General features: G+C 36.5%; 1 protein-coding gene across 1 annotated transcript in view; it reads left to right on the forward strand.

Moving 5' to 3' along the window:
- Window positions 1–4,079: 4,079 nt before the first annotated feature.
- The window catches only part of SMYD3 (SET and MYND domain containing 3), a gene marked incomplete at its 5' end in the record, with an annotated part of 349,684 nt that continues 338,975 nt past the window's right edge, over window positions 4,080–14,788 (forward strand). The window contains 3 exons of the mRNA XM_018085017.2: window positions 4,080–4,151; window positions 10,472–10,579; window positions 11,657–11,714. Coding sequence (XP_017940506.2) covers window positions 4,080–4,151; window positions 10,472–10,579; window positions 11,657–11,714 — 238 coding nt within the window. The remainder of the gene's footprint in view (window positions 4,152–10,471; window positions 10,580–11,656; window positions 11,715–14,788) is intronic.

The following is a 14,788-nucleotide window of genomic DNA, read 5'->3' on the forward strand; positions in this document are numbered from 1 at the left end:
ATGTTATAAATCCAAAGGAGCTTTTTTAGTCCAGGAAGGGGGAGAAGGATTGGAAGGGAAAGCAATGATTTCATTAGTAGCTTTACTGTTCAACTCTCTGACAGGCAGTCTACATCTGCTTGTCATTCAAAGAAGCCACAAAGATGAATGGATAATTCATTCATTATATGACACCAGGAGGGAGTCAGCTTATCAGATAATCTGACTGATAGTGTCAGTTTGACAAAAAATTAAATGATGATCCTTAGATTTCTGTGTATGCATGTGTTTGTTACTGCAGCATCATTAACCCTTAGGGACAAAGCACATGAAGGAAATAATCCTGTAAAGTATTGAAAGTTCCATGGTTGCTGAAGGAGTTTGGTGCTTTTTGGTGACGTCTACTAATTGTTTTACAAAACCAAGATTGAATATGTGTTGGTGACTTAACACCGATGATTCCATTAAGTCCTGGCATCTCTTGGAAAAATACCATGAGATATATCAAGCAAGGTATACTTGCTGTATATTAAGGTTATTAGATCTAGCCTTCTGATGGAAGAATGGGAAAACTGTAGGAGAGACTTCTCCGATAGTTGTGGGCATTCATTCATTTAAATTCGGGCTCCAGAACGTTATAATTACTCTGCTTTGAAAATCTGTGTTTTAGCCATTGCTGCTGAGACTTTTTGGTACTTTAATGTGTATGGGACTAAAATTGCATATGCTCTTTTACTGAACTCCAAACTCTCTTTTCTGTGTTTTGATGAATAGCATTTGGGACAAAAGAAAGGTCTGCCTTCAAAATTATTTTGCTCAGTCATTCTGCAGTAAGGCGAGCACTTAGTCATTCAGATAATACTATATAATGATAAAGAGAAGTTTCATAGGGGCTACTGGGTGTAGAATATCGAGTACAAAGGAGTTATCTAGAAAGAGAGAGGCCAAAAGCTCCTTTGTGACCTCTCTGGCACTCTGCACAGCCAGGTAGAACAGACTTGTAGAAGGGAACTCTGCACACTGCAGAGTGACCATCTTGAGGGCTGTGGCTGTGCATATGGGGAGCTGGACAGCAAACCACAGTGCTAGCTGCTTGGCTGTCTTTTTCTGTTCTAGGTTGGTAGGCAGATTTTTATTGGTAACGTTGCCTGCAATGTTGTGAATGGTTCACTGGCAGACTCTGAAAGTGAAAAAGCGATAGCTAAACAATTTAAAATTCTTGTAATGTTGTCTTTCAGTTTTGAAAGTCAATTTGAAAGGTGTAGGTTCAGAAAAAATTTAATGTATCATGTTAAATGTGAAATATCTAGAAAGAAGATGTGGATTTTTTATAAATGATTCTTTTATGTCCTTGATATGAAGTGCTGCTTGGTATTGAAAGATTGAAAGATGTGTTAGAACTTGTCTCAGTGTGAAAGAATTTCTCTGCATAGTTTACAAGCATTTATTCATACCTGAACTGCTTCTGATATCCAAATCAATGAAACAGCATTTCTCTTTGGCTGAATTCCCCCCTGCCCCCTTTTTTTTTTGTTTTGCTTCCTCATTTATTTGTTTTGTTTAGTTTGGTTGAGTTTTTTTTGTTTTCAGTAATTATTTTACTGAAATGTGTTTTTTCTCCAAATTACTCTGATATGAGCTTCTAATCTAAACTGAGAAATATACATTCCTCTATCATAAGTTAAAGTTGTGTCATTGCTCAACCTTGAAAATGAAGCAGTTCTCCCCAGCTGACAAAATGAAGATTTCACACTTGTTTCTAACTCTGAGTCATTCTTAGGCATTGCACCTTAAAGTCAAAAACCTATTGAGCATATACAAGATTTTAGATTCTGTTTATGGCAGTTGCTGGTTTTTTCAGTCTCCAGGGCTGGCTTTGCAGGTAGGAAGGTAAATAATGCAGTAGCAAAATGTGTACTTTCATCTGAAATATTTATAAATTACTGTTCTCCTGGTAGTTAGTATAAATGCCTACAAAACATTGTGCAACACAATAAGTATTTTTATGCAGTACAAAAGATTTTTACTTGATTGTAAGGACCTGTTCATAATGCTATTCCTAATCTTTGACCAATGCAGCTATCTAAACTCCCCAAATGCTTGTAAGAGTTCTAAGATCGTGCATAAACTCTTATTTTTAATAATTCAAACGCAGCAAAAATTTAAAATATCATTGAAATACCTTTCCCACTTGTGGGACTTAAGGAAAAGGAGAGGTTACTTTGCGCTAGAGGTATTTCTGGTGTTCTGTGGTATTTCTGGTATTCTGCCCCTACTCTTGATAGTTTTGATGTCGCAACCGAAGTGGGCTACATTGTTTATCCAGAAGTTCTAGACTGAAGTTTGGGCATATTTGGGCATTGTGGGCATATTGGTACTGCCTGTTTTGGATGTGGCCTTTGGATAGTGTTATACCTTTTTGAAGTCACCCATAAAATTAAAATTTGGGAACAACTGAGCAGTGTAAGTAAAAGAAGAAATAAAGATCATGTTTTAAAGCAGTTGAGTGGGGAACCTGAGTATATGGTATTCAGTCTCTAGATTGCTGACAACAGCAGTGGAGTTTTCTGTTGATGACAGCAGAGGCAGGGAATTACACCTTCTTTTAGTTGCATCAGTTGGGAGTGCAAGTGAAAAGATCACACCTGGTACTGATGTACCAGGGATCTTGCAGAGAAAGGTCCTTCATCTGATTGTTTAATCATGTTCCTTCAGTTTGAAATGGGCTGTGCTAGATACTTAGTTATCTCCCAGTTAAATTGGAAAGCTGAATTAATCCATATAGTAAGATTTGAGGCAGCTAAATGTAAAGCACTACAGCAATTTAAAGATTGCATTACTAAAATTGCCTTTAGAGGGGGACAGTGGCATCACTAACACTTCTCTCCTTGCCTTGTAGAAGAATGGAGAAGGGAGTACTGAGGAGTAGCTCATGGTGACAGTTTCTTGGGTGTAACTGAGCTGCTTTCAACCATGTGCTTCTCGTAAGATAATAGAGACACCTAGTGAGTTACTGTGCTTCACCAAGGTCAAGGGGTGGCCATGAGGAATTGTGAGGGGAAATAGTAAGGGTTGTGTTGTCCATAAACTCCAGATAGTTGTTGTGTCTATAAAGTGAATCTTCTGCCTTCAGTTTTGACAACGGCAAAACCCCATATACTGTTTTTCCAGCCTAGTGAATGATAATACATGTAAGTAACCTTGCATGTTAAGGTATCAAAGCAAACACTTTGTGGTGTTACCAGAATAATCTCGCATGTTCACTATCTTTTACAAGAAAATAAGAGAGGAGAGAAGCCCCAAAATCTGTCTCATTTCTACTCATTGGAAGTAAATATCTTTACTTGAACTTGTATTTTTGAGGTGCAAGACTTGCTCTGTGTGTGCTTTCACATTTAATGGTTTCTTGCTGTCTAAAAATTTGCAGAACTTCAGTGACATTTTCTTAACTCATATAACTGTAAATTAAGACACCATCAGAAAACAGTGCTACGGTCAGAAGGTGCTTTTAGCCTTTAGATTGTGATGTACGGGTCTGATAGTTCTCCTTCTGGTTTTCATTGGATTTTTATCCTCCCCCCATGAATTTTTATTTTGTTTTCACTGTCCACTGACCAGCAGTATTTTCTCAGAACAGAAATTTCTGCTGATGTGTCAACTTCAGACTGTGTTATAAAGATAAAATTTGATGTCACTACTGCAGGTTCACAGCAAGGTCTTGTTTAAGACAGATAGTGACATTTGCTTGCTTAAGACTGAGATAGTAAACAGATTAGCTAACTGTATTGCACAGCTCTAATTATAATTTTATCTACAAAATCAAACTCCTCAGAGTTATAGCTATATGACAAAAGCACATTTTATAACTTTACTGTTGGTCCAACATGGCCCCAGAGGTGTTGAGTGACATGAATAAAGGGATTGTGAATATAGCTTTGAACACAATTATACACTATTTCTTCTTGTGTAACAGTGCATTTTATACTGTTTTTGTTTTTCATGTATATTTCTTGCATTGGAGTATTTGAAAACTGCTAGTTATGTAAGAAGGATAAATACAAAACTCCATTTGTATTTATGACATTTTTTCATTTTTTTTCCTAAACAGGAATGAACATCTGCACAGATGCTCTCAGTGCAAGGTTGCTAAATACTGTGGTAAATCTTGTCAGGTAAGATGAATAATAACAGCTATGAGGGGTTTAAGAAAACAGGCATTTGAACACTTTATTTACAGGGTCTGCCTGCGGTTTGCATGTTGTCATACCTCCACACTGCAATTTATTATTTGTAGTTTTGGGCAGAGTGTGTAAACATACCACCGTGTTTTATTTGAATATGTTTATAGTTACAAATACAAGATTAAAATCAGTACAATAGACAAAAATTAAGTTGAAATGTATGATGTTTGACCTTCTTATGTTGGGGACCCCAGAGCTGGATGCAGCACTCCAAGTGGGGTCTCACCCTCAACCTTCTGGTCACGCTGCTTTTGATGCAGCCCAGGATACAGTTGGCTTTCTGGACTGCAATTGCACATTGCTGGGTCATGTTGAGTGTCTTGTCAACCAACATCCCCAAGTCTTTCTCCTCAGGGCTGATTTTTTCACGTATCATGTGCTTCTATAAACAATTCTGCCTTAGTATAATCTGTAGTATTCTCAACATGCCAGAAACCCCTTCTTTTGGTGATTAAAACATATGGAAAGGAAAAGGAGGAAGATATATCGTTTTGATTCATCATATGGCATGTGTGTGCAACGTACATTAGGTGCTTACTGTAGCATCAATAATAATGCCACAGGTAAATTTATTATGGGAGATCATAAGGAAAACATGGCTGTAAATAATATAAAAGACCAGAGTATTTTCAAGGTACTTTTAAAACAAATATCTTCCAGGAGAGTCATTGGTAAAGCTTCTGTTGACAGGTCTCTAATGTGAAATGAGACTGTGCTGGCACTGACCTGCACAAGCAAATCTGCAAGGTGTAGAGGCAATGAATGTAGGAAATGGGGCTTCCTCCTTGGAGAACACAGCTATGTGAACGTGCTTCAAAGATTCAAAAGGGACAGCCTGAAGGCACCCTGGGTATCTTTGCTTTATGCTTCTAGCTCTGGGGTTTGTGAGCTTGAAGCCATCCACAGCTGTAGGTATTGATTTCAGTGAGACAGGCTACTACTGTTAAGAGTAATCTGCACTTAAAATGCTGTGTGTTTTCAATTATATAATGTCTTGAACTGTCAATATAAATAAATATTGAATTAATGTTATATAATATCCTGTGATGTTAGGTAGCAATTGAGATAACAGAAAAAAAAAGTTATTTTTCAGTCAAAACAGTGAATTTATTGGGATTGATGACCCAGGACAGAAGATCCAGATAAAACTGAGACCAGCCAGATCTCTTTCTCTTGAGAACTGTCCTCCAGTTCCTATTTATTCTGGTAAGGTAGCTAAACTATTGTGCAGCTCTGGTTTTATAGCAGGTGTTAGCAAAGCTAAACCAAATGCATTGTGCCCTGCTTAGCCTCTGTAGCTTTAGTGCAATTCATTAATATGTGTACTTCTAATTGAACTAATTGGTCAACAAATAAACAGCAGGGTATTGAATGAAACTGCAGTTTGCGCATTTAAAAAAGTGAATATTCACAGAACAGGACTATTTTAGTATTATAAATACATATAATTTTGAAATGCAACTTATGCAGTTGGATTTGCAGTTTACACTTAGTTGCAGAATGATTTATTTTTTGATGTGTGTTAAATGAATACTGCAAATCAAAACACTTAGGCTTAAAATCTGCTAGTTTTTTGAGTTTTGTGGTTAACACATTAAAGGAAATCAGAATTAATGTAAAAATCTGACTTAAAAGGTTAATCTCAATAGCTGAACTAGGTTTAGGATAAACATAGACTTTGTGAAGGAAACTTCAAAGTAAATGCAGCAGGGGATTTCTATGTCAGGATGTACCAAAAAGAGCCATTTTTTTAACCTGCAAATATCTTGTAAGCATCTTCATTTGTTTTAAAATGTCATGTGGTACAAAAACCTTTCTTCAGGCTAACCTTAAGGAGAAGAAATAGTTTTGAAATGTTTCTCTTTTTGAGACTTTCTGTGAGAATAATTATCCTTTAGGGGGATATGTATGCAGAGCTAGGAGTCCTGGAAAAAAAATATAGAAATCAGAATATTGAGTTTTTACAAATCTCCATAATGTCAGTATTGAAAATTACAAGTGAGTTTTTCCAAATTGCAACCATTACCATTATTTTTCAGGCCAGTTGAAGCAAGCTGATTTCACTTCTACCACTTTAATTAACTTTAAAAAATATTAGAAAGGAGGAACTGGAACTTATCAGTAGAGATCCTTTAGGGTGACCTTTTTCAACTGAATTCTAATTTCAGGATCAAGTATATGTAGAGTTTTTACTTTTAATTTTTTTTGCAGTCAGACTTCATTGACTTTTGCCTTTATTTGGCATTTCTGTGTTGTAGCCCCTTTCCCACTTGTTGATGCCTAATTTCATGGTGGTCTGCCTTCTAGCAGTGTTATGTGGTTGGGTGTCTCTTCAAATGCAGAGTTACCATGTCTCCTGCTCTTCATAATCCTCATAATGCCGTGATCTCCCTGGGCAATGTTTATTAATATGGTGCATCCCTTAGATTGGGGACCAGTGATATCGATGATAATCACTGACAAATGGGAGGGTCATTTCAGGCAGAATTCAGAATGTGATTTCAACCATGTTATCCAACATTGTTGAAATAATGTAATAAAAGTGAAATGTCTCAATAAAAAGAAAGACGTTCTGTAAAAATATGAACAATCCTTTGTAAATTACAGATTATTTCCTTTTAACAAACCAAAACCTTCCAATGGAAAAATATTCTCCCTTGATTTTTTTCTTAATGAGCTCTTCTTAATTAGCTGCTTTTCATTGGTACATTAATCTGCAGGAAGCAATCAATTTTTTTCATCCTGCATAGGGGACAAGGGAAACCTTTTTTTCATAAACATTGGTTTAGGATCTTTCATAGGCTTAGGCACTGTTGGGAGACTGGGGTAGCATATGTCTGTGAAAGAATGGATGCACATTGGCAAAATAGCTTAGCTAAAAATATGCAAGATGTTGCAGGCATATGCGAGTGGTCTTTTTGCTTGTGCCCTGAGCCAGCAGGAGGGGATCCTGTGCCTGGGTTTGTCCAGTGAGGCATTAGAGTTTGTGTGGTGCTGGTTCAGTGGGCAGTCTCAATCTGCCACCAGCAAACAGCTTGTGCTGCACTATCTCCTAAGCCGTGTGAGTGCTGACCCTTTTCACCTGGGTAAAGCCTGAGGATTTGTGCTTGGGATGCACTGAGCTTGAATGAGAGACAATGCATTGGGAGGAAATAAAAGGAGGGATATTAGTTCCGAGTTGCTGAGTGTAGTCAAGGCTGGAGGAGGAGGGCTGTGTATTGACCTGCACTGCTCACTTTGCCTTTCTTTGCCTCCTTCTGTTAGTGTTCATTTCTAATAGGGCAAAAAAAATCTATTGCAAAATTGGAAGACATTCTCTGGCATGGAGGAGAAGGGTCACACCAGGTGACCATACCTCTGCATTACAGTATTTACACTCACGCTGGATCTGGAATATAAAAACCTTGACTGAAATCCAGGATACACAGAATTAAGAAAAGCCTCCCACAAAGAACTGTGGGACTAATATAAGCCCATCCAATAAGTACTATTAGAGACTGACTCTTAAATTAAGTCTCTCCAGGGTCACAAATCTTCATGGTTTCAAATTCTGTAATTTGTATCATTGCTTTAGTGGTAGTGAGAAGAAATATTGTTGAATTTCATTATGCTTAATGCATTTGGAGCTTTCCCCTCTCTCCCTGACCAGTTGGGAGGAAGAGAATGGCAGTCCCCATTCCAGCTCCTTCTGCAGCGGAGTCAGGCTAATTCCTTTTTAGCATCAGTTTTGGCTAAAGTGCTGTTTCATGGAAGGCATGTTTTGAATTGTTCTTATCATGTGGGAATGCATCTCAAAGAAACATGGCATATGATGCTATGTGGTACAGCATATTTCATCTCAGTAGGGCTTTATTGGTTGGGTAAGCTATTAATCATTTTGATGTCACCTCTAGCATGTTTAAAATTCCGTTCGACATTTATGTAGAGGAAAAATTTTGGCAGATAAAGGCTTATTCCATAGAACATTTTTAGTTTAAGTGGGATAAAAATGCCAATGTAATTATATCACACAGAATGATGTCTGGACATTTACAAGCATGACCTTGTTTCTTCTAGACAAGGATAATTCTGTTCAGCACTAAATACTTAACTTATATTTGTCAGACAGCACGTGACACTAACTGTATTTGGATTAATGCCTTCTTGGTGTAATTTTTTCCCCTTGTAGAGTTATGGGTAAAGGAAATGAAATCACAAATCTCATATGTATCTGAAAGAAATAAAAAGTCCAATTTATTTATTATGTGTAGGCCACACGGGGAAAAAAATTCTGGAATGAAATGGAATAAATGCTACTCGTGCTGAAACCTAGTTACTTGAAACAATTCCTCCTCTTATATGCAGCTTAAGAAGAAAATTGTGTGATTGTCTACGGAATCTTTCTAACTAGAATGTCAGCATCCACAGGTGTGATGTGCCCCTGCACTTGTCTGCCATTTTCTCTTTTTTTTTCTTTTTTTTTAATTGCTGAACATGTAATTTCTTTATATTAGACATTTTATCATTTTCTCCATGGCAGTTGCCTAATGGAAACTGTTTTTCTGAGTTTTTTTTCCCCTTACTGCATATCTGTGAGAAAGTGACACCTTCAGAAGCCCTTGGTTATTCTGAGTTCTTGTCATTGTAGCAAATTTTCGTTGTGCCCCGTTCTTTCAATTTACTCTTAAAACAATTTGAAGCAGCTGTGTGGCTTCAAACATAAACTGTGAATATGCAAATAAAATGTGTAAATATGTAGTATGTTAATGAGATGGACTTGGAGTTTTTGTAGATTATAAACAGAATTTTCTGCATGTAAAGAGGGAAGGCAAGGAAAAAAGATGATCAGAAATTGTCTCTTCAACGATGTTTCTTTAGCTAATGACTCATTCTTGTTGCTCTTCTACACTGATCTGGAGGAAACAATGAATGAGGGGAAAAAAAGACATATTTCAATATATAGCAGCTTTCCTCTATCTTGTCATTCTGTCTCTTCTCTGCTATGGAAATGTTAGTCTCTGTGTGCTACCCTAATTAAAGTGGGCCATGAAACAAAAATTGCAGGTTCAGGTAGTATATGCATCTAAAATATTTTTGGTTCCATCTTCTGTTTTGGATTCAGTGACTACTCCTGCTCTGAACTGTGAAAATATCATCACAAGTCCTTCCAGCCCTGGACATTAATGCCTCATTAGCTCAGAGCTCCTTGGGGACAATTTTTTCAGCATTGAAAGTGCTTGGTAAAAACTTGGTAATTAATTTAAAGCTTGACCATTGATTTAAAGAAGCTGCATTTAGTGGTGTGAATATACTCCAAAGGTCTCTGCAGTCTTAACTGCTGAGGGAACATGTACCTAGAGTGTTGTGTATGTTGACTAGTATCCTTTCGAGTTCTCTCCTGTCTTGTGAAGTATGCAGCTACATACTGTTACTGCTTCTTGCCACATTAAAATGAGAATCAGAGCCCACTTTTTTTATCTAATAAAAGTTTCAGCTAGCTGGAATGGTGACATCAATGCAAACTAAGCTGATGATGCAATTTATAGCATAGTGCATAAAGGTAAAGAAAATTATTTGCGGTAGCAGGAACATGGGGCTGAAATGGAGGTGTTTCTTCTAGATTTCTGTGCAGTTTTCATTCTATCTTCAGTTGCTCCTTTTGTGTACTAATGGTGTCAGACACAATGTTTATATATGGTACAATGTTGTCAGACGTCAGTATGAAGCAGACTAAGTAAGGTTTGTATTGACAAGGAAGTGGCCTAGGAACTTGACTGGGCAGTTTTTTGTTTATGTTTTTCTTAGATTGTTTTAAATTCAGAGGTAGCCTAATGGTGATAATGTTGTGTCCTGAACCTCACTGCTGTAGCTCCAGTGTCCATAGTATCACTTACACAGTTAATTACATTTGAGGAGGAGATGGCATGATGGGCTTGGTTAACCCAGACTGTTGGTTTCCATGACACTCATGTTTTAGCTGCATTCTTGGGCTATGCTACCAAAGCATATGTGCTACTGTGTCTTCTGCAGTTGGCATCCAAGGTTGCTGTGTTGGAGGCTGCCAGGGTCACTGTACATCAGTACCTGAGGAAAGTTCCCTTGGTGGTCCTTTGGAGCTGACTTTCAGCTTTGAGCATGTTTGTGTGCATATATAACTGTAAATAACTATATAAATAAAATATATATGTATATATATAAAATAGGATACAATGTTATGTATAATAACATGCACTTTTTTCTTTTTTTTTTTCTTTTTTAAAAAATCCTAATAGAAAGAAGCTTGGCTGGACCACAAGCAGGAATGCAGATGTCTTAAGAGCATCAAGCCGAATTTTCCTCCGGACTCTGTCAGACTTGCTGGAAGGATTGTTTTTAAACTAGTAAGTGGCATTCTTTTAGATAATTCAGTGCAGCAGATTCAGATAAATAGTTTCTCACTCTACATTTTTAATGTGATTAAGAACTAGAAGGCTGAAGTGACTGGGACTGCTGAACAAAATTGGACTGCATAGTGCGTTACAAGATTGCTGACTAATTTGCAGAAATGCTGAAAGGATCAAGAGATACCAAACTGGACATAATTAAGCTCAAGGGAGCTGTTTATTGACTTTCTTTTCCTGTGACTATGTGGTAGCATTCCAAACTTATTTCTACCTGTAGGGAAGGCATAGGGAGACTTTGTTTTTCCTTCAGTACTACTGGAGTTATTGGTGCATTTCTATTAACTTCATGGGGAACCTCATTCAGCCTTATTTGAATGAATGGTAAGGACAGAAGCACTGTTAGCCCTTTCTTTAGAGGGCATAAGGCCATGCTTTCCGTGTTGGGTTCTCTTAATCTCAATGACTTTTTTTTTCTTAAAATCTCTTCGAAATCCTGAGTGTTTGACATTCCCACAGTTTGATTACTTTATGTGGACTAAATTTTCTGTTAGCTTAAGCGGCTTATGACTGTGTGGGATTGTAAATCAAAAGGGATTTGCTAATTTTTTTGCTAAGCCTTCCATGATGCTCTGTGTCCTGGATAAAAATGTGTGCATTTGTTGTGGTCTGAGGTGATAAAATATGATTTCACATCATACATTGTTGGGAAGAGCTTGTGCATGATAGTTTTTAAAGGGCAAATATGTACCTAGTAATACTGTGCATTAATTATAGTCACATGAAATCTGAAACTGTAAACCTCATAAATTGCTTTCAATTATACTATGAAGGACCAAAGTAAATTACTAAAGGTCAGCTGTCAAAGTGCTAAAAAAAAATTAAAATTAGTAGAAGTTATAACAACAAAAAAATTTATTTTTTTTAGGATAGTTATGCAAAGTACTGCATTTATGTTGACGCTGTTAACCTTACCTAATTATCTTACGGATATATCACATGGAATAATCAATCTTTTAGAGTGTTTTCAAGATAAAGTATGGTATGTAAGTGTTAATTATCTGGTTTTCTCTACAGCTCAGACAGTCAGTATGCCTCTCTGAGAGACTCTACTCTGTTGCTGATCTTCAGTCAAGTAAGTAATTGCCAGCCATATTTCAGGAAATACTTCCAAGGTCTGCTTTACAGAATGACCATGTGATTTTCTTGCAGCTTGCCTTCTGAAGGTTTGCTCTGTAGAATAACAGAATCAAAGACAAAACTTGCTAAAACCTCTGTGGGGAAGAACAGTTTCTTTCTAAGATCAAGGGAAAAACATGTGTACCTTCTTCAAGCAAAACTTCCACCTGATTTTTTTGCTTTAATATTTTTTTCTCATTTTACAATGCACATCTTGCCTGTTCATTTTTAATTTAACTGATGTGTGCCTTACTACATACAGTGTCAATATTTTTGCATACATATACAAAAATGTATATATTTTTACATTGAGTTTTACTTTTTTAATACTTATGTGCTATTGCATAAAGCTTCAAAAGAACTTCCAGAAAAAGGAAAGAAATGTAAAATTTACAAGGGAAATGTATATGTCTTTCTTTTGCATGACTTTTCGATGGAGGAAAACAAGATTAAATTTTGCAGGTATTACTTTTGTGGTTTCACAAGTTTCAGCTGCTTGGGTAGGAAAGGATGCTCATTACAATCTCTCAACAGAGCTAAAGTTGATATAGAAAACATTTTTTCCAGATTTTGTGGCATCTTAAAGGTTAAAGACTTAGGGAGAAATGCATCCTTGGTTCATTCTTGCATCTGTTTAGAGGGATTTTCTGTAGAGTAATATGAATATTTTGATTACCTCTATGTGTTTTTAGTATTTTCCAAAGCTTTGGCTATAAACCAACTTGATCTACCGGTATAGTTAGTTAGAAATAACACCCACATAAACATAAAAAATGCAATACAGAGTATTACATTTTACTTCTGTACCTCCTGACATTCTGCTGCCTTCTTCCAAACTGCAAGGGCAAAAGAACTTAAGGCAGCAAATTAAAATGGGTTAAATTTCACTTATTTCAAACATCATTATTTTCTGCAGTGGATATTCTCAAATCGTGTAACAAGGGTTTATGGAGAACAGACGCTTCAAATGAAATTAAAATGATGAAGACTTGTGGACTTTATGCTTCATGGTACTGCTGGAGTCCAAGGAAAAAAATCTTTACTGTACCAATGTCTGCTTGCAGAGTGACCCAGGAGGAGCTGGAGGGAAGAGTTTCCCTTTAAAAATTAAATATTGATCACTTGTATAGCAGTTGTCTCTAGTGTAAGCAAAGATTTTTGTGTACCTGATTATTACATACAAACTGAGGTTTCACAATAGCCTTCAGGAGATGATCTCAGCTTTCCTTGAGTTGACTGGAGACAAGGGGAATAGTGTGATAAGTTGTCTGGAGAGAAATGGTACAAAAATCTGTTGAATGACTAGAATTTCTGCTAAAATTCTCATTCTAAAGGAAATCCTGATATGACCTGTGATAGGGATGGAGTGATTATCCTCTAACTGATAGAGCAATGACAGGTCCATAGCCAGTTAGTTTAGGAGGAGGCAGATGAGAGTGTTCCATCTGTATTTACTCTAGGAGTTTTAACAACAATTTCCGTGTAATCTACTTAACTCCACAGCACAAAGTGTTCAGGACTCCTAGACATTAACTGAAGTTGCTACTTAACAGAATACAGTACAAATGGCCTATGCATAATCTTAGGTAAAGATTTTGGCAGATTCTTTACTTTTGTTGTTTTCCTGGATTCCTTTTTAGAGTGAATAGATGGTCTCTATGGTTTTGCAGTTAAAATAGTCCAAAAGTGTTTTGTGTTGCTGTGACAACTTGTAGTAGCTGTGACGCTTTTTACTGTCTCTATATCCTTGAAAAGCTGCTATTTCATAACACTTTTTCCATTTACTGTATGATTTGTGGATGGTGTTGATAAAGATTTCCTTTATTTCCCTATGTGGTAGAATCTGTAGAAAAAAAATGCATTTTCATTAGAGGCCTAAGTATATAGGGGAACAGATTTCTTTGAACGGAATCACATGAACTAAAAATGCAGGCTATAATATTCTGAAGCAAAAAAATTCTTAGGAAGAATCTTTGTAATGTAAGATAGTGTTTCAACTCTAATCGGAAATATGACAGAATTCTAATTGATACTTCCCCACCTGGAAGTCCAGAATATTTGCAAATTATTATTGTCATTATGCTGTCTCAATCTACTTTACACTATTACTTTTTAACATTAGTTTATACAGGGGGTTAATTTTTAGTGTGTGAGACATATAAACGGAACAGAAGCATATAAAGTCTTATATACTTGTTGAATAATTATCTGATGAAATATGTAATATATGAAACCCCAACAAATTATATGGAGGCATTAAGCCCTTTATAAAGTTCTGTTTCCATCTCCATAGTTCCTTCAAATTCTTTGTGTACCCTGAAACTCAGATTAAGTAGGAGGAGTATCTGTGTGCATTGTTACTTTTGCTAGCTCTTACCTATTTTAAGACAATTCCTTCCTTACCTACAGGCTCCCTATATGTTACAGTAATTCAGAAATTATCTTTGTTTTTACTTACCAAGATTCAGTATGAAGAAAAGAGTTTGTGCGCCTTACTATGGGTAGATATTCTGCTACTTGTATCAGTATCAGAGTTGCATAATTAAATCCCTGTGCCTTATTTAGAAAACTTTCCACTGGCCTTTTGTGGCATTTTGTCTCCCACACCAGGGTTCTTAAACAATTGGGAAAAGTTCCTTAGAAAATGAAAAGATTCACAAATTTCATGTCATTTTGCTTTTGGCCTTGTCTTCTTGTGTGCTGTGAAAACCACGTCTTGATCATTTACAATTAACGATGCCATGGGACTTTTTGCTGGATCATTAGCTCTGATGTCCTGGACAGATTCCAGTGTGGATAATTGCATTCTGTTCCCATCTCTGTCAGTTCTCCAGAAGTTCCAGTTGGTTTTGGTATTTATGTTCACATCTGTCCTAAGCTGCAATGTCCATTTATAACATGCTACTTATACAATTCCTCTTCTCCATTCTAGAGGTGTTTTATTTGCTAATAGTGAAACAAACCATGACTTCCACTCTTTGTTATAATGTATTTTGCAGTGTGTGTCAGATAGTTTAATGTGAGTCACAT

The sequence above is a fragment of the Manacus vitellinus genome, unplaced genomic scaffold (assembly GCF_001715985.3).
Source record: "Manacus vitellinus isolate BGI_N305 unplaced genomic scaffold, ASM171598v3 scaffold_8_pilon, whole genome shotgun sequence".
NCBI lineage: Eukaryota > Metazoa > Chordata > Aves > Passeriformes > Pipridae > Manacus > Manacus vitellinus.